This window comes from Podarcis gaigeae, assembly GCF_964106915.1.
Source record: "Podarcis gaigeae genome assembly, chromosome: 1".
NCBI lineage: Eukaryota > Metazoa > Chordata > Lepidosauria > Squamata > Lacertidae > Podarcis > Podarcis gaigeae.
In genome coordinates, this window is record NC_139678.1 from 22,566,427 (window position 1) to 22,589,883 (window position 23,457).

Consider the following 23,457-nt stretch of genomic DNA (forward strand, 5'->3'; position numbering starts at 1 on the left):
GAGCTTTGCTGAAGAGTTTTAGCCACTTGGAACAAAACTGCTGCTTTCTGAAGAACTATATACGGTTTTGCTTTTTGCTTTTAAAAAAAGGGGGAAAACACATACAGTTAATGAATATAAAGGCCATAATCTTGTAGCAATGAAAAGTGAGTGTGACAGGGCCGGCCCACCCATGAGGCAAGGTGATATGACTGCCTCAGGTGGCAGGATCCACAGGGGCAGCAGATCCCAATGTAGATTTTTATTCTCCCCTTGTTCCTGATGCAGATCCTTGCTCACCCCTTCTTCCCTGGCAGGGAGTGGAAGCCATTTTGTGGTTTGCCTCAGGCGCCAAAATGTCTTGGGCCGGCGCTGGAGTGTGATGTGTATTCAGTCATACTCAGAGTAGGGCCACTGAAACCACTGAATTTACTCAAAGTATGCTTAATATTGGATATCATCCAAAGACTGGTGATGGGCATAGTCTTATTTGAAGACCTTGCCTCTCTGGCCATGTCAGCTTCTGATGCTTTCAGATTTCACCACAATTCAAGGTTACTAAATATCAGAAGCTATACACCTTTCAAGCATCTTGAGTTGACAGACCTTAGGAGTTCTACATTCTTTCTGTGGGCGTATGAACAAACAAGCCAACAGACAGAGACGGACAGACAGAAACAACATGCTAGCAATTTCCATTAAGGAGTTAGGAAAACGACAGTAGCTCTCGGTTACAATCAATTTTCTTTCAGAAAGTGCTTTGAATTTCAGGACAGCAGCATGGAGAACATGCAAAGTACAAAAATAAAATCAAAGGTAGTGCACATAAAAGTGTCAATCAGGTTCTACTCATTAGGGGAGTGGTTTTCTGACAGTGCTCCAAGAAACCATGGGCTCCTTTGGAATATTATCAGGGAAGATCAAAAACGGCAGCTATGTTTTCCTGAAAGAGTTTGTCCATCACATCCACCTTCTTGTCCTTTAATGTGCATCTGCATGGGAGTCTTGGGTGTTGCACTTCATTCAGTCACAACACAGCAATATATACACATCAAAACACTCCCCTACCCCCTGAACGCTTTGCAATGCACTGGACTTTGTTGTGTGTTTTTTTACCGGAAAAGTTAATGCAGAAAGGATTCCCTGATAGTATTGTGTTTGAAAACCACTGCTTTGTATCTGCAGAAGAAACCAAGAATGTGACAGCATCTAAACCAGTCTTTCTCCAACCTGGTGCCCCTCAGATATTGGAGTTGTGATGATGGGAGTTGTGGTCCAAAAGCGTGAGGAGGGTACTAGGTTGAGAAAGCCTGATATAAACACTAAAGACTGATCTAATCAGCCCTTTTAGGGAAGGTTTTGACATGGTCCTCTATTTGCAGGGCAATGGCTTTCTAGTTCATTAGACAGGAGTTGCTTGCTCTGTTCAAGTAAATGGCACAAATAGCAAACTACTGGTATAGGATAACAGAAGAGCAGATTTCTAAACCATACCAAACACTAGTTTGTCCTGACTGAAAAGGGGAATCAAGGAGCTTGGGATAGTTTGAATACCAAGGAGCAAAGGGGCTTTCTACTATCCAATTTTGAACTTTTAAGGTGCTGCATATTTAATGGCAAAAATCTTTGGTTTCACATGGGTACAAACGTTATTCATAATTTGCTTTAAAATTACACTGGAGTTTTAATTTCCTGCATTAACTTCAGCGCTTAGGCAATGTTAACAATGACCTAAACAAATGTTCTGTTGGAACAACCTAATCTTTAACATTTAAATCATAAGAAAGAGCCTTTAGATGGAAAAGGACAGAAGGTCGTGGAAACTGAAAGAGAGAGAGCTGGAGCGCCAATTTCTACATTCACAACAGTATTTGTTGAGGTGAATGCAACTTTCTGTACACTTTTCAGTATAAAAACGACCTAAAGTAAATAATTATAATTTGGAACCCTTTCCTTTATGTCTTTATGTTTTAAAATTGACCAAACAACAACAAAAATCCACTGTTGAAAAACTAGCTACTTATTTTGTTGTATCTGCAGTGGATGTAAGAAATCATATAAAAAGAAAATAAACTTGGCACAATGATGATTAAGAGTGAGCAACATGAAGGATAAAATGCTGATCCAAAGGGAAGACTCAGGTAGGCAGTCTTCCAGGCTGACTTGCAACCCAACATCAGAGTTTGGATCATCACAAAGTCATAAAAATAAACACAAAACTAGCTCTTGCATACAATTAAAAAAGAAAAAGAAAAACCCACCCAAACAATCCAGAACCACAAAACCAAACCCTGGTCCTGCAGCATTTATTCAGTTAGTAGTGCTCCCTCTTAGTAAGGTTTGAAGTGCAGATTCCCACTGCAGGATCAGGGACATTGCAAAAAAAGAAAACCCAACAGCCATACTACATTCTACTCTGCCGTGCTCTTTTGAGAGAGCTGCAGAAAGCTGGAAACGCAATAGTTTTTGAAAGAGAATTGAAAGTGGTTTGAGAGAGAGCACTGCTTTACCTCCCCACAGATTTCTTGTGTCCCACTTTCGTTGCTGGTCAATGTATGGTGTATGATTTTTGGAGGAGTTAGCTGCCTTGAGGTTAGTATGAAAGGCGGGATATATAAACCCCCAAATAAATAAATAAGCAAGTTTTGCACGACTTTTAAAGAACAAAAAACAAACCCCAAATGAGGCAAAACCTGCTTACTGGGTGCAGAAGTCAGAAGACACACTGCAAGCCATGATCCCTCTTTTAAACCACTTTCAAGTCTCCGAGAAAGGTACAGTAAGGAACTGCTTTGCATCCAGTTTTCTTGGTGGTTTATCAAGCATTTAGCTATCAAAGATCTTTTAGAGGAACTCACTCCTATAAGCATCTCACACCCCAGTGAATGTAGCAGCAGTTTCATATTTAATCAACTGTAATCCTAAACGTGCTTATTGGGCTAGGAAGCAAGCTCTATTGAAGATAATGGGACTTGCTTCTGAGTAAACACGCATGGAATATTTAGTATGACTCACAGACCTGCACAGGACTTGTTTTTCATTTAAGACAGAGTAAAAACAGGGTGAGATGGATCAGTTCAGAAGTGGAGAAAGAGCAGTATATAGTCTGATATAGAAAGGCTATACAAATTGTGACAAAAGCAAGTAACAGGCTGCTATCCTAAGTACGCTGGCATGGATTTTGAGCTGAGGTTCTAAGCCCACTTACCAGGGATTAAACCCCACTGAAGTTACTTTAGAATAAAGCATGCATAGGGTTGTGTTGTAAATCTCAATTCAATTTATAGGATTTACTACTAAATAAAGAGTTTAGGATCATACTGTTAGCTTCCTAAGTAGGTCTCAAACCACAACATTTAACTAAACATTCAAGTACTTGCATATCAAAAAGGTTGGCCCATGAAAAGAGTCTTTTTGGGGTGAGTTGGAACCAATATGTTATCAAAACCACCTCCTTTCTCAACTTATTTGCTGCTTGAGGGCAACTGCTGGTTTCTGTAGTCTGCTTCTCTGCTGTCTTTTATATTATTTTATTTAGTCTCCATCTACTTGGAAGTATGACCTGGCCAGCTAAGGGCGGCACTGTATGATGCCACAGAGCCAATCAAATGTGGTGACATTATGATGTCATAAAGCCAATTCAGAGTGAGGGCAACACTTCCTTTCATTCCTTCCTAAGAAAAATTCAAGCCCCTCCCCCTCCTGTTCATAACTCCCCCTCCAAAATAAATAAATAAAGCTGGAAGGGGTGTGTGCTTTGACGAGCTGTGAAACCAAACCTTTGACTCTGCCCATCCATCACACTCAAAGCTACAGTCATGTCCCTAGATTCTAGAACATGAAGCCTAAAAATGCCTTTTGAATGCTGCACAGATAAGCATACCCTTCCTTTTGCCACACAACCATTTTGTATATTGTCACTGCTACTACTCATAGTTGCTAGCTGCACTGAGAAACTGTACAGTACCAGTACAACTTCCTGGGACTGCTCACAAAGTGTCAGGGATTGTGGGAGTGTACTGGGATAGCAATCATGCGAATCGTCATATACTTTTGCTAGTTCAGTGGCTCATAGTGTATAAGACACCTATGTACTGCTGGTTTGTGAATAATAATAATAAAATTTTATTTGTACCCCGCCCTCCCTGGCTGGAGCCAGGCTCAGGGCGGCTAACATAATAAAACTAACACAGTATCAGCTTATGGGGAATTCAGTGCTTTATGGCAAAATTCATCCATCTTGTACTCTCTCTTTTTTTTGGAGCGTACATTCCCAAATAAAGAAGTATTTTCATGTTTAATCTATTGGCCACTTTGGTATCAGAGTAGAGAGCCTTTTCTTTCATCCACAATCTAAAACCTACTCAGCTTCCCTCAATAAACACAGCTTAAACGCATCATTACTGGAATTCCAGTGATGTTTGGAATTCCCCCTGCCCTGCACCCCAAAATACATTAGTAGTTGTATTCTCTCTTCAGACCACACGAGTGAATCTGTTTCAGGAGCAAACACAAGGCACAAGTTTGAGACCAACTTAAGAGATTCTTCCCCCGCTACCCCCCCAAAAAGAATGGTAAGAAATATTGGGAGATAGGAGACTCACTTTGTTTGCATGGGTTTAATTCTATGGGCTTTGCATATTGATTAACTATATTATGGGACTCTTCAGCATAAATAACCATTGCCATCCTACATGCATTTTTGTCAGATCATGTATTTGTGTGTGTGTACATAATGCAGTATAATCAAATACCACATAGAATAAACCTTTTACCAGGGTGAGAGTATAAGTATCATTCTGTTGAAAAATAACTAGCAATAAAAATAACAAACTGAACAAAATTCAGGATCTGGGGGTTGTGGGGTTTTGGAATCCAAATCCGGACTCCTTTAAAGTGCAGGCAATTTCCAGTCTGCCATGAAATGAGACCTGTGGCTGGAGTTTTTGTCTCTTGGGCCCACAAGCAAAAGGAAATTATTAGGCATATATAGACCATTCCTTTTCTGGGGTGATGAGGGAACAGTACAAGAACACAATGCCTCTTCCTGAATCCTTTGTCTTTACTTCTGGGTCTTACCTTAGATTATGGCATTCCTAGAATAGAAAGAAAGTGCTTCTAGCATATACTCTGGCTTATATATTATACAGATGTTCCCTCTGATGCCATAACTCAAAGACACCTGAATGCTTCAAGGTTGTCCTATACAGATCAGGCCTACCTAACATATAAGCAAACCTTCCTTATCCTATTGGTATCCTTTGGACGGGCTAATCCAATCAGAGACTTAAAAGCCTCATCCGATAAGCGCCCACAGTTAGGCAGCAGCATGTGCATACTCTCAGCTTGCGGGGACATATTGTTCCCTTGCTCTAGCACAAGAGCACCATTCCAGTGGCAATCATTGCAGAATCAGTGATGCTCTTCCACTTATTCTTTGCCATGGTCCCATGGGGCTGGGGCACAAGGGCAGAGGACAGCAAGAAGTCACCTTAAGCAGCATGTAAAGGGCTGTTCATTGGCTCTAGAGCAGAGTTTCCCAAACTTGGGTCTCCAGCTGTTTTTGGACTACAACTCCCATCATCCCTAGCTAGCAGGACCAGTGGCCAGAGATGATGGGAACTGTAGTCCAAAAACAGCTGGAGACCCAAATTTGGGAAACCCTGCTCTAGAGGCAGAAAAAGACACACAAGCATTTGCCTGTACCCACGTCCCCCAGGTATATGGGGCAGAGTATGGCATCGCTCTACACACACACCCTCATGTGCCAAGTATAGGGTACAGGCAGTTTCAACTTTTCTGATGCACTAGGGGCAGCTGAAGCTGATTCTTGGGATTCGCTTGCCAGCTTAGGTCAATACTGATATTCCTGATGAAAGTCAAAAGAAGATTCAGTAGTACATTTCTCCCTTTGCATAAACTAAGGTTCAAAAGGAGCAATGAATTCCTCATACCAATTAAAAATGAATTGATCTGTTTGAAAATAATAATTCCTATTTACAGCACACTTCCCAGTACAGTATAATGAATTTCCTGTGCACATATTTGCATTGAAAGGGATCAGCAGTTCTGTGCAATTTGAGTGATTCATGCATGCAGGAGACGGCCTACAGCAGACCTTTCCACAAGTGGCTCTAGCAGTGCCTTTAAGCTTCTTCCTGCTGCTTGTATGGATGTGGGCTGATTCAGACATGCATGCACGTAATCTGATAACTGAATGCTTGGATGCTGAGCCAGCTCACACATTTTTAGGGGACCAGCTGAAAATCACCTGTGAATGCATGGAAACACATTTAGGATACTACACAAGCTACATGTATGCAAATATGTTTTCTATCATAAGCTCAGCAGAGGGCCAGGACTCTGCTGAGTGTACAACACTTTGGCAAACCCAGGCTTGCCTCTATGTAATGTGTGAAACAGCCCTGTGCGATTCAATTGCCTTGAGAAATCTTGTGTCTAAGGTGAAGCATTATGGAAGTTCTATCCCTGATGGTTCACTCACACCTGATGTACACCAGGTGATGAAACATGCCCAGGAGAACTAGCCTGTAAGAGAGGGAAATGGAAGGGGGGAGATTTAAATCTGCATTGCAATCTTGATGTGTTTCAAAATGCTCCCTGTGAGCAGAATATGTGGAACACACTATTCTACTTTCCCATGGAGTAGAAAATTTGTACATGTACACTGAAATTTGAGGGCAGGCTTTTAATGCATAATTTTTTCTTTCCTTCCTTTCCAGAAGTTCCTCTAAGGTCATTGTGAATTGGGCCAGCATGGGCTAAAATGGATGGGTGAAAGGGAAAAGAGTATCCTATTTAGTGGGGAGTGGGGGTTATTGTGTGGACCTTTACAGTGCAAAAAGACTTGAGTTGTGAACAGTGAGAATGATAGACAGCAGGAGGGTTAGTGGCATCACCAAAGATCTCTGTTAATAATTCAAGCAGTTTAAATGTCCCTTGTGAGAAGCCCTGCTTGCCTCCTGCCATGGGGTATATAGTATTCTGTCACTGATACAATTAGTGCAGGAATTCTGCCAAATAGCTGAGCATGCAAAAATATATTTAATTTTTTTTCCTTAATTCACAAAATCTTTTAGCTATCCAATATATTTTATTTAGCAATGTACATTAAAAAAATAAATAAGCTATTTATAAAGATAACTTGTGCTTCTGTAGAAACTGCATTTACCAGCATTACCTTTTGTTATTTTGGAGTCAAGGAATGGTAATTAAAATATTGAATGTTTTTGGGGCGAATCTTGGTGGGATCAACATTTCAGCATTCCATGTAGCCAAGGTGAACCACCCCAGATGTAATCAGGAAGTGCTGTGGTTCAGTAGGAGAGCACTGCTACCTTAAATGCATAAGGTCCCAGGTTCAAACCCCCTGGCAGCTCTGGGAAGAGCTGGGAGAGATCCCTGTCTGAAATCCTGGAGAGCTGCTGCCAGTCAGTGTAGCCCAGGCATAGGCAAACTCGGCCCTCCAGATGTTTTGGGACTACAACTTCCACCATCCCTGATCACTGGTCCTGTTAGCTAGGGATCATGGGAGTTGTAGTCCCAAAACATCTGGAGGGCCGAGTTTGCCTATGCCTGGTGTAGACAACACTGAGCTAGATGGAGCAATGGCTTGACTCAGTGTAAGGCAGCTTCCGACATTCCTATGTATAAGCGGCTTGGGCTTCGTGTTTTGTGCTTCTCCTTAAAGGTCTAAAGTGGGGCCTTTTGCGTTTCCCTTACACAATCTAGACACAAGCTCTAGATGCGCGTACAAGTAGTGCACCTCAACATGCTGGAGATGTGCATCTCCTTGCTTATACAAGAAGAGCAAATACAGGCTGAAAGAGGTATTCTACTCTTGGTCACATCCCCCCCCCTATGAAAAACAAAAGCCCAACAACCTTACACTTATTTTATTTGTGATCTATGCTGGTGAGAAATGGAAACCAGGTTGTGGTTCTAGGGGGCTATGATTCTTAACTCCACTGCCAAGTCAGTCATGATTTGCAAAACAAACAAACAAACAAACAAACAAACAAACAAACAAACAAACAAACACCTCTTGGATGCAGATTGAGCTAATATAAATTCTCAGAGTGCACTTGGGCCATATTGGCAGCATACATTTAAAGCACTATTGTACTACTTTAAACAGTTATATCTTCCCCCAAAGAATTCTGGGAACTCTTTTTTTAAGGGTGCTGAGAGTTGTTAGAAGCCCTATGTTCCCTTCATAGAGCTACAATTCCCAGGGTAGTTTAACAGTTCATCTCACCAGCGGCAGAGGAAGCCTCTTGGGTGCCTGGGGCGACACACCCAGGGCTGGGGTGAGCCACCGCAGGGTCTCCGGAGTCTGCCTGCCTCCTCCCACTCAGCCGCCCTACAGCTGGGGGGAGGCAGTGGGTGGACCATTTGGGCAGAGCGGAGCCTGCGCGCGCCCAAGCCACCAAGTCTCTCCCAGGAGCGACGCATGACTCGGGCGCACTGCAGGCTCCTCAGTGAGTGCCGCATGGCATTTTGTCACCCCACCCCCCAGTGGTGATACCCACGGCAGCCCGCCCCCACGCACCCCTCTTCCTCTGCCACTGCATCTCACTGCCCAGGGAACTGTGGGAATTGTAACCCTTTGTGAAGAATAGGGGCCTCATCACAACTCTCAAGACTCTGAACAAGCTACGGTTCCCCCCAAAAAAAAATTGGGAGGGGGAAAGTCATGCTGTTAAAGTGGCATAAGAGTGTTTAAAAGGTATGGTGCAGATGCAGCCTTGGTGAGAGAGAATTTAGTCTGCAAAGTGCTGAGCAGTGGATGGCAGCAAAGCAATCAAGCAGGGAAATAGCTGGGGCCCTTGCTTTCCTCCATGAAACTGCCCATGTGCTTGGATTTAAGGGTTCTCAATTGATATCACCCCCCCCCAATGTTTCTAAGTTTTTTCACTGGACTGGGACTGTGGTGCTGCTTGCCAAACTCAGCAGATACGGGGCATCAATTAGTCTCTGCATTCTTAGCCGATAATGATCACAGTGCTAACAAAGCAAGCGCAGGCTGTGCCCAAAAGTGGGTTCAAATGTGCAGGGCATGAATAATAATGTCTACCTGTGCACACCATGCAGTGCACCACAATTATTTCACTGTGTGCTCAGGTCCCAGTTTTTCAAAGCAGGGTAACAGCTCTTTTACCGTGATCCTACTGCCCAGTTTTTCCCCAAAAACCTTTTGCTAAAACACAAGCCTGTTTGGAAAAGAAAGGCTTGAGCATGTGGCAAAGCGATTGCACGGCCATTTCCACTGGGCACTTAAAGAGACGCAGCTGAAATTTCAATCCACCTTCATGATGGTGGAGACGAGCCCCAACAGTAGAACAACAACAAACCAGGGGTTGTGCAACAACTTTTAGAGCAGCTACATCTATTACGAATATGTTAAAGACCTCCAAATCCACAGTGCACCTATGAAGACCTGGAAGGCATTTGGATTCGACAGACTTTTTTCTTCTTCTTCGTCAGATGATTACCTTCACAATTAGTGACTAAGCACCCAGGATTTAAGTTTTCAGTTTTCCTCTGAAATTAGGGGTTACGCTTACTGGTGCTGGCACAACATTTTGACTTGTAAGCTTAATATTCCATGTATAGTCAAGCTTGATATTTGCAATTGTTCCTCACTGATTGCAGGACAATGTGTTGTTGCTATTTTCAAGTATGGACAGCCCCATTTTAGGTACCAAGATTTTCAGAGTACATCATCAGTAGTGCTGTATTATCCTTTTCCTTCTCTTACTGTTGCTGTATCTTTCACACCTTTCTTTTAAAAAATAAAATAAAAAAGTAAAAACAGGGTGACAAAGTACTACTGAACACCACCAATGACTCCTCAGCGTCAGTGAAAGTTCTCTATAAACAGAGCACTTGAAAGGGGGGTGCAATAGGAGGTCCTTAGTAGTGCATGCCATAGTAAGTCCATTAGAGGCCATGGCCAAGATGCTTGCTAGGACCCAAGATAAAATCTCAACCCTTTCTCTTTCCTCTTATTTGGAAAGCCAAAGGAAGGTATGTCCCCCACCCCCTGCCCGCAACAAGCTTCATATGAATGTTGATGGATGGTTGACTGCGTAAATGAGCCTGAAACAGGATACCACTGGGCTTTTGCAAGTTTTGCTTGAGATCCACAGCAAAGAGGAGCAAGAGGGAAATGCTTTGGTTGCTTTGAGCTTGTTATTCAAAGAAGCATCTGCTTTCCTTCCAAGTAGAGGAAAAGTGCCTGTAAGGTGATGAAGCAGGAAAGACACTGAGATTTTGGATAAGAAGCAGGTAGAAATGTAAAATGTCTCCTGTCATTTATAGCACAACGACATAGATGACATCCGACGGCGGTTTCTTTCAGTCATCTTCTCGGCACATTGGAAAGTTGACAAAAGTGAAGACGTTAAACTCTATCAGTATCGAGAAGCACAAGAAAACGGCGTAAAGAACGAGCACGTAGATGCCCAGTTTCTTGTCAAGTTTCCATTTGTTTATATGGATCCCGCCAACCTGCAAGAATATGATGCATGAGTTAAACAAGTAGTGGAGGAAACAAATGCTTCAGTCTCAAAGGACCTTTATAAATTTGTATTTCAATCACTGCACAAGGAAACTGGCATCCATGCATTCTGATGTCATGAGGATTTTTACCCCCCACACACCAGTAGCAGATGAGAGACTGTCAGGGGTTTCTGAGTGAAGCTTTGCAGTACACAAACAGCAGGTGGGAGCAGAAGGGGAGCATCTTGTCCAATGCTCACTTGCATAAAAGGGTACAAAAGGGGTGGCAGAGGAGGAGGATATACAGAGAAATAGGGCTTGGGGGGGTCACCTGTTGTGGTATGGACCTTGGTTCATACCCAGCCCATGATACATATTCTGCATGAAGCCCCAATGTTGGATAAAACCCAAAGGAAGTATATCATCATCATCACTTCAGAACCATTATTTATCTTAAATTAAAGCATGTCTGGAAAATTAATTGACTAACTACAATTCATGTGATCAACCAATTAGGATTTATTTAACTGAATGACAGCCTTGAAACATGACAGCATGTTGCTCTAGTCAGGAGAGATTCGCAGCTGCCTTTAGTGTTACCTAAAATATAAAGGAAATATACCTCTTGAGATTTCATGGATTTCAATGAAGCTTTGGCATCTAAAAATACACGAATTGTGAAGTTCTCTGGAGAACCTGGCTTCTGGCATCACATTCAAATTATATAGCTGTACCACATGAAACTGAGTGGATGCAGAGAATGACTAATACAATACACACTTACAGTAAGAGCTACAGATCCCAGGAGAAGGACGACAGAATAGACTAGACCTTTGCTGTTTATCTTGACCTATGAAAATCAGAAGGAGAAAAATGCAGCTGAAAACTATGCCACTGTACCTCAAGGACGCACTAACTAGCAAATTGCTGTTTTCTACATAACATGGTGCATGCAGAAATAATGAACGAGGTTTAGTTCTGTATAAACAAAGGAAATTTTCTGCTCATTTGAAGTCAGTGGGGACTATGCTATGGACATCAGCGGAAAAGGATCTGATTAAAGAACCAGAGAGAAGCAGTGATCAGACATTTTTTTCCACAACAAAAATTAGCTTCCAACAGGAACCTGGGGTGTAATGCATCTCTGCAGAGGTGGTTTTAGGGTAGCAGGACTGCCTCTGCCACACTTGGCGCCAGTGCTGCAGGGGGTGCCACAACAATGATGTAGAATGGAGCGTGAGAGGCAAGGGAGGGGTGCCAAATTTTAGCATGGCACAGGGCACTGCTGAAATTTCAGAGCCCAAAGTCCACCACTGATCTCTCTGTGCTTTTGACTGGGCAAAGTGAGGAGAGGCTAAGGCTATATCTTGGGCAACAGCAGAGGGAGCAATCCTATCAAACCAGGAGCTGAAGACTAACAAATGAGAAATCAGTAGCAGTTGGGGAAGCTTCAACATCTAGAACCACCCATTATACTGAGCTACACAGTGCCTTAGGCCAGGCACAGCCCACTGGGCGTTCCACGGCCTATTGTTGGGGACCCATGATAAACAGAAGGACACTGCAGATGCCTCTGTATTATTGGGGAGGCTTCTGGAGTGTCTTGCTGCTTTATGTGTGGCTGAACTCATTGGACACGTATTATATCTGCGGAGTTTGCAACAGTCAAGGCACTACTTCCAGTTGGGCAGCTGGCCCATGTGAAGGGAGAAAAAGTGGCCATTGTTTTCACCTGTCAGCAGGGCTACTGAATCAAGGCCCTTCAAGGCCCTTCATGGCCTAAACATTAGGAAGAACTTCCTGACAGTAAGAGCTGTTCGACAGTGGAATTTGCTGCCAAGGAGTATGGTGGAGTCTCCTTCTTTGGAGGTCTTTAAGCAGAGGCTTGACAACCATATGTCAGGAGTGCTCTGATGGTGTTTCCTGCTTGGCAGGGGGCTGGACTCGATGGCCCTTGTGGTCTCTTCCAACTCTATGATTCTATGATTCTATGAACTGTCAGCGATAATGATGTGAGTTGTAGTGCAACAACTGGAGGGCCAATGGTTCTCCACCCCTGCCTTGCAAGGCCCAACTCCCCAAACTATAGTGGTGTCATAGCAGGGGATCAAAGTACTTGATCAAGATCTGGGTTGGAGAAATCAAATTATGGAATCTATGTACAGCGTTTTCTCTATTGTGTGTGTGTGTGTGTGAAATTTTGGAGGACTGAACACACAGTGAATTTGAACACCTAGGAATTTCAGCTAAGCAGTACCCAGATAATGGTCTTTCAAATGTATCTACTTCTGAAACAAGAAGTTTAATGAGGAATGTCTAAGTTTGTATACGTACAAATGAGCCGTAATTAACCACCATCGTCTGCAAGCCCCATGGCACTCCGAGGCCCACCAGAATGTCAAACACATTGCTGCCAATTGTATTGGAAACTGCCATGTCACCTAAGCCTGAATAGGGAATAATTTCACAATTAAAACAAGCACATTGATTCATGCAGCGACTGTCTTTACAACCAAGAAAGAAGTAGAGAGGACAAGTCATGTTTAGACAATAAGCTTATCACCATTCTTGTGTGTTTTATTTTTATGGTTTTCTCCTGGTACACGTCAGACTGATACAGTAACTCTCGTTATCAACCAAGGGTTAGATGGTCTTAGCTATCATGGCCTTGGGGGCTATAGGTTTGTGTGCTGGCCAGGGATCTCTCTGAGAATTCTCACCAGGTTTAGAAAACAATAGTCTTCATGGCTCATAGTGTGGGAATGAGTCCCATGCCACCTGGACTGGTTCAAAACCATAGTATATTTGTAGTCCTAAGGTATGCAAAGACTAAATCTTGGAGAATAATGTGACACCCTTGGCACCTTAGTCATGTAGCTCAATACAGTGACATTCACTTAATCCTAATAGCTAGTACTTTTTATTTCAGCTGTAATTATTTTCTTGACTGATGATTCAAATTTGTTTCATAATTGCCAGAAGAGACCCAGTTAAAGGTCAAAAAAGTTGATTTAAGATATGCCACATGAACTTTGAGGTTGGAGTAAAAACTTCAGCATGGATTCTAGGGCTCTCCACTGATTGCTTCCCTTGACCAGTACAAAACCCAATCAGAAATGGGAAACCTGTGGCCCTCCAGATGTTGTTGAGCTCCAGCTCCCAGCAGCCCCATGCACCATTGGTTAATAGGGATGATGGGAGATTGGGATGATGGCAGCCCAACAACATCTGGAGAGTTAACCTCTGGGAGAACCCCCCCCCCAAGAACAGCACACAAGGGGAGGAGAGGGGAGGTTATTCTGGTAAGCAAGCAGAAATGTTGCACTGACCGAACATTTGCTTTAGTATGACATGGATTCCCCCCTTTCTTTCTAGATGATCTAATATGTGCATAGCAGCAGAGATTGCATATGCATACCAGAACCAGTAATTTTTAACTTCTACAAAACTGCAGGTGTCCAGCAACATCTTAAATGAGGTATTCTGTCCTTTTCCTTGCATGTATGCATATACCTGCTACCCAATTAATCAAGAGCACCTATTTAGTTAATGAAAAGTATTTATTTGATTAATCTAAGTGATTAACCATTGCAACCCTATTTTAGCCGCACATTGCTTTTCAAACAGGGTCAAACCCATTTGTGTATATCACACGGAAGAGAATTGCTTGAATCTGTCGAGAACACACGCCCCATTTCCCTGAAACCGATGCAGACCATACCTTGTCTTGCTACTATTAAACTGGCCATACAGTCTGGCACACTGGTTCCTGCAGCTAGGAAGGTAATGCCCATGATAACATCAGGGATCCCCAGAGTGTAACCAATCACCGTAACCTACGCGACAAAGGAAAACACAGGAGTTGAAAACAATAGAGAAGCCTCTTTTTTGGCATTCACAAAAAGAATTGTGACTCACAGGATACTTTAACTCCTTAAGTGTGTGGGAGTTAAAGTGAATCAAGCACACAAACATGAGAATTTCAGAAATGGAACTAAACTGCAGCAATAATCTGCCTAACCACCTAGAACAACAACAACAACAACAAAAAGGTGCTTGCAGATAACAGGGATCATCCACAAGAGGAGAGCTGTGTGGTGTGTTCCGTTATGTACCTCCCATTCATTTAATAGAAATTGTGCAGGAGACATTCCCAGCGCCTGTGTGAGGCATCAAAAAACATGTGAAGTGGCAGTCCGTACATAAGCTGCCTGGGATGGTTCAACTATGCAGCCCTTGGGTTCTATCCTAAATACCTATATATTTCTCCTCCAACGGGCACGAATCTTCGCTGCTGATCTAACACAGCAGGAAAACCATAGAAAGCCAGGCCACCATACATTTAAAGTACTATTATACCACTGTGAATAGTCATGGCTTCCCCCAAAGCATATTGGGAACTGTGTAGTTTGTTAAGGGTGCTGAGAGTTGTTAGGAGAAACCTGTTCACAGAGCCACAGTTGCCAGACGGGGTTCAGCAAACAATCCCTCTTCCCCATGGAACTCTGAGAATTGTAGCTCTGTGAGAGGAATAGGGGTCTCCTAACATCTCTCAACACCCAAACTACAGCTCCCAGGATGTTTTGGGGGAAAGCCATGACTGTGCTTTAGCTGTATAGTGCAGATAGGACCCCCAACGTGGTGTGGTGGTTGCAGCAGGCGGACAAGTGAAAGGTGGGCAGAACAATGGGTGTGTCTCTTACCCTTGCCCATTAGGGGAATTTCCAGCCAATCATAGGCTTACTCACAGACACACCTGTCTCCATCCAAACAAGCAAGAAGCATTGCTATGGTTCGAGGACACATTCTGCTGGGCAAAAGCCCTTTTGAGGAGGGCACAGAGCAGGATGAGTAAGGTGTTGTGGTCTGGGGAGAGGGGGCTTGGCCTGATGAGAGTCCCAGGAGTGAGGTAGAGACTTGAGAGGACCTCATATGGCCCCTGTGCCTGAGCTACTATAGAAGACTAGAACTCAACCCTGAAGCTGCCTTGATGATCTCGGTCCAGCAACCATAGCTCAGTCCAAAGTGCCTCACAGGCTTGTTGTGAAGGTGAAATTAGCAAGTGAGACAATGTATGTGCACTCCTTGGAGGAAATGCAAAATAAAAATGTGATGCATAAACTTGTTTTAAGATAATTAAATGGTGGTGGTAAGATGGAAGTTCAGTTGCCTATGTTTTTTAAAAAAACAAATGGCCATAAAATATAATTAAGGCTACAAAACTATATAGTAAATATGTAGATGCCTACAATTACACACACACTTTTGCCCCATAGTTGTCGCTGGCCAAATTTGCTTTGCAGGTTACTGAACCCAACAAAGAAATGTCCCTGTTTGTGTGAGCAGAGATGATAATGGGATGAGTGCATATCATGGCCAATGGTGCCTCTATCACATCATCTATTCCCTACCCCCTGTGTTGGTATGTGGAGTTATTCCTTACTGGAACCTGTATTCTGAACTGTATTTCAAAATAAATCTTCATGTTAAAATGTGTCTTTGCACTCACCAGCCACACCATAAAGTAGGAAAACACAGCAATCCACAGGGTGGATAAGAGAAACGTCAGCATGAAAAAATTCTCCCATCGTGGTTTGCTGCAGTCTGGGATGGTGAAAAAGAGGAGGATTATCAGCGGCCAGGTCAGAATCCACTTGACTTTGTCCATTTTTCCATCTGAAAAATGAGAAAGGGAAAAGGAGCAATTTGAATATTGGTACTTAAACATAAAATGTGGGCACGTTGATAATTTTTTTAAAAAATATAACAATATGCAATTTATTGGTGCCCATATGCAACTGTTCAGAATAAAACGAGATGTCAACAAAAACATGGCCCCGATCCCTGCTCCACCCTCCACATTAGCGTTATCAACCATATTCTTTCCTCATGTCTACTTTGGCCTTTAGTATGCATGTACAGAAAACAGTTAACCTATTGGACAGGATTCAGTTAATGGGTAATGCTTGCTTCCCTTTGTGAACAGTTGTTGTGGATCATGAGCTTGATGTGAAGACAGGGTAAAACCGCCCTCTATGACGACGTTCTGATCTGTCTTCTCCCCCTGGCCTTCCACCGACTATTCATTTTAAAAACCCATTACAGAAATTCAAATGTCTAGTTTGGCCTTGAGATGTTACAGACCAAAGGCAGAGGGTAGACATATAGGGTTGTATCCTGCAAAGTCATCTTGTTAATACAAGGACTTCTGCCTGTACAACAGGAGCTCCTCTGCCTTTCCTCTCTCCACGTATCCCTACCCTACCCCAATTTTCCCCCCAGAAGGCTGGTGAAAAACAGAGAACAGATTTGGGGGGGGCACATGGGGAGAGGAGAGGGAAAGAAATTCTCATTGTGCATGCAGAAGTCCTAGAATATCAACAAAATTCAACAGCAGAAGAACAGATACTAAAAAAAAAAATTATTCCACAGGTCTTCAGGGCTCTTATGTAAACCCTTGAATTCTTAACTGATCCATTACTCCTTTGTAGTCTGAAGCATAAGAGCTGCTGGTCAGTGCGGTCAGCTGTACATCAACTATTGTAAAGGATGTTCTTTAAAAAGAAGCTGAATAAACAAATTAAAATTAAGCTAGTAGCTAAACCAGCAGTTCTATTCTTAATTCAAACCACTATGCCTTACAGGATGTAGGAAGTTCTGTTTGTTCATTTCTCTCTCACTCTTTATTATTATTATTATTATTAAATGCAGGTTGCATTTCTATATATATATATATAAGAGCCTGCTGGATGAGACCAATGGCTCATGTAGCCCTGCATACTGTTCTCACAGTGGCCGATCAGATGCCTGTGGGAAACCAGCAAGCAGGATTTGAGCACAAGAGAACAAGAGAACTCTCCCATCCTTTGGTTACCAGCGACTGGTAAAATAATGATGATGACGATGTTCAGGGAGCTAAACAAATCCCAAAAGGGGAGAGCCATTACGACTGTGACTATAATTTACATTTGCCAGTCAATTTATATAAAAAAGAAAAGGTTTCAAAGTGACTTAACAAGATACGAGCAATGTAATTCACTAGCTACATACTGAATATAGATCAAAGACTCTACGGGTTTTCCAATGAAACATAGAGAGTAGAACACAATTTGGCGCATAGCTAAACCAATAGCCAAAACACAGATTGGTTTTAAGCTGTTCTCAGCAATTTCTTCTAACCTTAAGGTTAGAAGAAGTTTTGTGTCTTCATAACAATTCACAGCAGCCATTTATTCCTAGGGCTGGATGAACTGGGTCCGATTAAAGTCAGGAAGTGAAAGGCATAAATATTTGACCCAATGGGCACAATTTGCTGCGGGTGTTCCATTAAAATAATTTCCGGGTGGGTAAGTTGCAGCAGAAACAACAAAGAACCCTGTGGAGTCTGATGAGGTAGGTTCTAGTCCACAGAAACCAGTACAGTACAGTGGATGTAAAATGTAGCTACTTCCATGATCTGAACCATTTGATGACCCTCCCCCTCTCAAGGTCTCTTTTTTAATCTACGGCAAATTGCATCTAATTTATCTGAAGGGGTTTCAAGGAAGGGGACATATGGTTGCAATATTGCAACTTCAGCATTTAAAGGGGAGGGGGGAACTGAAGCCTTCAATTCTTGAAGAAGGAAGCATAGATTTGCGGGAAATAGTCTGAATGTACCCCATAAGACTCATCCATATGCCACAATCAGTCTCTGGGGCATATCTTCACAAAAATGTACAAGCATTCTATATCACTTTAGCTGCCTTGGCTTCCTATAAAAAATCCTGGGGTGTGTTTTTCTAGTTTACTGAGAAAGCTGAGAATTCTCTTTGCCATCTTCACATAACTGCCCTTTCCTGGGCTGCCTGGGAAGAGGAGTTGTTTATCAAATCAGTTTGTGATTCAGATATTCCCTTTGTGCACATTTCCTAACCCAAAATACTAAGACCACTTGCAATGGCAACAAATCTAAGATATCGTTTCTGGAAATATAAAGCTGATAAGGAATACGAGTTCACCTTAAGGAGACCAAATATTCACTCACTGAGATCATAACTTGGAGACTACTTTTATTGCAGCCAAACAATTCCAAACATGTGTACAAGATTCACTTGTTTACAGATGAAAAGTTTGCCTTGCATACTATCCCTGGCCCCTGGGTGAGCACGTGTTAATGAACACAGAGTCTCCAAATGGTAGACGACCCAAGCAGGCAACTTGAATATACCTATTCTCCTTTTTGCTGGGCCAACCAGTAAGAAGACAAAGCAGAGTAGGAGAATGGGGAAACGACAGAACTGGTGATCAAAGGAGAAGGAGAAGAGCTGGGTCTCAGTGGCAAAGCACAAGAAGGACCCTTGCTTAATACCCAGCGTCTCCAGGTCACGCTGGTAAAGACCCTTGCATGAAACCCTGGCCTGAGCCACTGCTAGTCAGTGTAGACCATACTGAGCTAGATGGACCAATGGTCTGGTTCAGCTTTTCATGTTCTTAGAGCTGGAAGTGAGAGGAACTGGCTGGCTGGAGGGTGGTGGTGATAGTTTGGAAGCTGAATACCATGGCTGGTTCCATGGGGCAAAGCGATCTTGCTCACCCATTCATTCTGTGATACAATTGAGATTTACCTGGTGGTGAAAAAGGAGACAGGTTGGTATGTTCATGCTCCTCTTCTTGGTTATCAACATGGATGGCCCCATTTTCGATATTCTCATGCTTCCCATTCTGAATCAGCTTGCCATTGGCAGCATGAATTAGTCGCTGGCGCTAGAAGACATGTGAACCAAATCCAGTGAATACACCATTTCTGGAGTGTTTCCTAATCTTACTTGTTTTTGTTTGTTTATATAATTTTGCCATAAAGTACTCCCTCCCTCCATGTCATCTTTGAGCAATTCTGGTTTTAGAATTCATCAGTTAGCCATTTCTGGCCCTCTATGGTTGGATCCAAAGATTTACTCTGGCATATTTTCTTTCTTTCTTTCTTTCTTTCTTTCTTTCTTTCTTTCTTTCTTTCTTTCTTTCTTTCTGACTGAAAATCCTGTTGATATAGATGAAATGCTGCTGCCAAAGTTATTTCTATATAATTTTAAGTTTTCCTCTTGCATCAACATAAATAATATCAAGAACCATAAAATTTATTCCTTCCCTTGAGGTCCGATAGAACATTGGAAATGCAGAAAAGAAAGATATCTCAATAACTGGAGGGGCAGCACATTGATAAAATAGAGAGAGAAGAATACTTAATACACCTACAGTGAAGGTGTAAAGACTCAACAAGAACTGGGGAGACTCAGGTTCAAAACTCCCTTGCAACCATGAAGGTCAGTATCTCAGTCTAACCTACCCTCACAGGGTTGTTGTGAGGATAAAATATGAGTGAGAGGGGGAGAGAATCATGCCTTTGGAGGAAAGGTGAACTATTTTTTAAACAAATACAGTGAGATGGGATCTTCTGTATGCTACAAAAAGGGCATCTAGGTTAACAAGAAATCAGATGAGCTGCCTATCTTCATCTGGTCCATATTTTTGCCATCACTAGATGTGAAAATGCCTTCCTGATCATCTTGCCTAGACCAGGGGTAGGGAGCCAGTAGCTCGCCAGATGTTGTTGGCAAGTGGCCAATGGTCAGAAACAATGAGCCCTAGACATTATCACTGGAAACAAGAGCCCAAATCCAGTTAAGTATTACCTATGAAGTCATTGCTTGCTTAAGCTGTCACACATCTTTATTCTTAACCACACAAAAATACAAATAGGCCTGCTGGATATGACAATGGGTTAATCTAGTGCAGGGTTTCCCAAACTTGAGTCTCCAGCTGCGTTCTGAGACTACAACTCCCACCATCCCTTGCTAGCAGGACCAGGTATGATGGGAACTGTAGTCTAAAAACAGCTGGAGATCCAAGTTTGAGAAACCCTGATCTAGTCCAACATCCTGTTTCCACACTGTGGTCAGCTGAAAGCTTCTGTCAAGGCAAGAGCAGTCTCCCATTGCTGCTCCCCAGTATACTGCCTCTGGGCAGAAAGGTTCTGTACACTTTTCCAGCTAATATTCACTGATAGATCTTTCCCTTGCAGATTTATCTAATGCCTTTTAAAAAGCTACCTAAGGTGATGGCTTAGTGTGAAGAAGTATTTCAGGACTGCAGCTTGTGTGAAGGAGTACTTCAGATAATGAAATATGGAGCCACAACAAATTACATGCATTTGTTCCCTTGTTCCCTTTTTCGCCCCTATCCTTCCTCTTTCCAATTCCCTTCTCGCTGTAAAACTTTAGTAGATTGTGAATGCCTTTGGGCAAAGTACTGTACTTTCCAAATAAATTATTCTGTAAACCATCATATACATTGACTGCTGCACAAACAATACATAACAGTGATGAAATGAATTGCGAAAAATAAAAAATGATTGAGTAAGCGCTTTAATTATTCCCGCCCTTGCAGACTCACCTCATTAATAATAATCCTGCTTGCCATCCGTAGCCTGGTTCTCGGCCCAAATTTGTTTGTAATCATTATTCGCAAGCCAGCTTCAGGGAAACGATATTTTGGAGGACTGGAACAAATGATCTCATCGACCATCACAACGGAGTTTCGGCCATACTGTTGCGTTCCCTTCACTATTGACCACAATGCCAATGGTTAGCTATACAATTTGCTTCCTTTTCTGAGCCTGCCTCTGCCCTTACTTGCCCCTTAATGGCTTTTATAGGCTGCTGAAGCGTAATGTCACCAGGAGCCTTAAAAATCGTAAATCAGCAAAATTAGGTAGTACGTCAACAATGCCATTTTATGCTGCAGTTGTGTAGAAAGAGATTGGGTATGTGTGGAAACAGGCAGGTTTCCCTCTTTGCACTTCACCTTGACCCACTAATCTCCTTGATTAATTTAATCAACTGCTTAATAATTTGTCTGTTATAACGTAAGCTTATTGTATAGCATCTACTGAATTTCATGTGGTAAATTTATAATCAAGGCTGCAATCTATCCCAAGCTCCATCTCATTGATCTTAACAGAAACAGTTAGCATGTGCTCACCTCCCTGCCATCAGAATTAAAAGGCCTTAAAAGTGCATAACTTGTCTGGAATATGCACCATCATAATAAATAACTCATTATAACAGGTTGGATTCAGATTTGCCCTTTCATAGGAGGCAATATTCACCAATTACCCCTTCTGCCCGTTGCTCTCAGTGCCAACTCCCATGCTGTTCCTAGATTGTCCCCCAACACTTGAGCAGAGATTTTTAGGGGACACAGGGGGCTGCAAGGGGAAAGGAGAGGAATATCTGAAAATCCCTTCCCCCATTTCTGTCAGCAGGACAACATGGAGAGTAGTGTGGGAGTAGTTCTGCACACACATAGTGGGTCCAACCCAATAATAACACTAAAATGTCAATCACTGCTGAGTCAGAGAAGACAGCTCTTCAGAAATGAGTATTACTATTCAAAAGAATGAGCAAGTTTGTAGCCTGTTCATTGCCCTAGCAACCAAATGATTTAATCCTTTCAGACTCAACTATGATATTAGAAGGTGCTTTTGTCTTCACTGTAACTTTTCAGGTTACTGTGCTGATTAGCAAAGACTTGTTTCAAAGGAATTGCGACAATTTATATATAAATGGGAGCTTTAAGCTATCTGTTACTAAACCAGAGGGATCAGGGGGACATGCAGCCCTGAGAATTAATAAAAGGAACACATAATAAATGCATGCAAGTATTAACAACAAATGCAACCAGCTGGACATAGCAAGTGTAGCAAGGCTTAGCAGACAGGAGACATGTGGTGTTAGAAAACATTGCAATGAAGTAAAATATTAACCCCAGAGAAAAAGGGGATGTGGACAATGGGGAAAGGGAAAGAATGGAGGGGCAATACCATTCTTTATTGCCTCACTTATCAAGTTGGATAAATATATACATATACATTTACAGCAGGTTACTTACATTAGCAGGAACAGGAAAATTTAGTCAACAGGAAAATGAAATAAACAAATGAGTCATTAGTGTAGAATTTCAGTTCAAAAAGCACTGGAGATCAGGGAAAATATTCAACTCAAACAAAAGAATAACAGAAGAAGCCTCAGAAAAATCTCACACCTGGTGATCACATGCCTGTTATCTAAAACAGATGAAGACCAGTGAGAGAGGTGGGGAAGGGGTCAAAACTAACATTTAGTTTCAGACTGTATCAGGCTATCACCTGAAGCATCTCCCAAGGCTGAGCTGAGATGATGGGTCCCTGCCCCCTGCTCACACAATTCTGTACTGAACTGGGGCCCCCAGTGTATTCATTTGAAAACCGATGCAGGTGGTCCCATCTATTTTGTGTGTGTGTGTGTGTGTGTGTGTGTGTGTGTGTATCTACACCTGCCCAATGACATGGTGAGTGGGCAAGATCACCCATAGCTGTCAACTATTTAAAAAAGTAATTACTGAATGATTTTATGTTACAAAAAATACATCCATACTACCACTAAATATAATTAAGAAATAAAAATTACATACATCAATATTTAGTTTGTTATTTTTCCTTTTTTTAAGGGAAATTCCCTTATTCTGAATAGGATTCCTCGCAAGTAAAGGGAAAAGTTGACAGCTATGAGATCACCACCACTTTCATTCACCTGAGGCATGTGTAGGAAGCAAAAGGTGCGGATAACCCAATCAAGGGATGGGTTTTCAAATGTGTATCAGGTAACTTTGTGGAAGGTAAGATGTAGAATTAATCAAAACTGAAAGCAGCATGTTGAGGATTAGCACGAACAACTCCGGACTGAGGAAAACTACACCTTTGTGCTGCACATAGGTTGGTAGGTATGAAGTCTAAGTTAACTGAACCCGGGCTGCATTGAAAAGGTAGTTCTGCCTATCAAGGGTCAGCATAGCCAGGTATCTGGGGTCAACCTTAGTCTGCTGCAGTGAAGAGCTACGTTCACTAATAGAGGAGTGCCCCTGGAGGGTGTCTTCCCC

General features: G+C 42.4%; 1 protein-coding gene and 1 long non-coding RNA gene across 3 annotated transcripts in view; one reads left to right on the top strand and one right to left on the bottom strand.

The window, feature by feature from the left end:
* Positions 1–817: 817 nt before the first annotated feature.
* Positions 818–8,040, top strand: LOC310844756. The gene is made up of 2 exons (XR_014564305.1): positions 818–7,471; positions 7,606–8,040. It is a non-coding gene; the product is annotated as an uncharacterized lncRNA (long non-coding RNA).
* A 1,753-nt stretch (positions 8,041–9,793) lies between these two features.
* Positions 9,794–23,457, bottom strand: part of SLC24A4 (solute carrier family 24 member 4) — a 104,322-nt gene continuing 90,658 nt past the window's right edge. For both annotated transcript variants that reach the window (XM_083734536.1, XM_083734537.1), the window contains exons 11-17: positions 20,935–21,104; positions 19,110–19,248; positions 16,013–16,179; positions 14,225–14,339; positions 12,838–12,950; positions 11,288–11,353; positions 9,794–10,512 (exon numbers count right to left, since the gene is read on the bottom strand). In XM_083734536.1, coding sequence (XP_083590662.1) covers positions 10,360–10,512; positions 11,288–11,353; positions 12,838–12,950; positions 14,225–14,339; positions 16,013–16,179; positions 19,110–19,248; positions 20,935–21,104 — 923 coding nt within the window. In that variant the 3' untranslated portion in view covers positions 9,794–10,359. The remainder of the gene's footprint in view (positions 10,513–11,287; positions 11,354–12,837; positions 12,951–14,224; positions 14,340–16,012; positions 16,180–19,109; positions 19,249–20,934; positions 21,105–23,457) is intronic.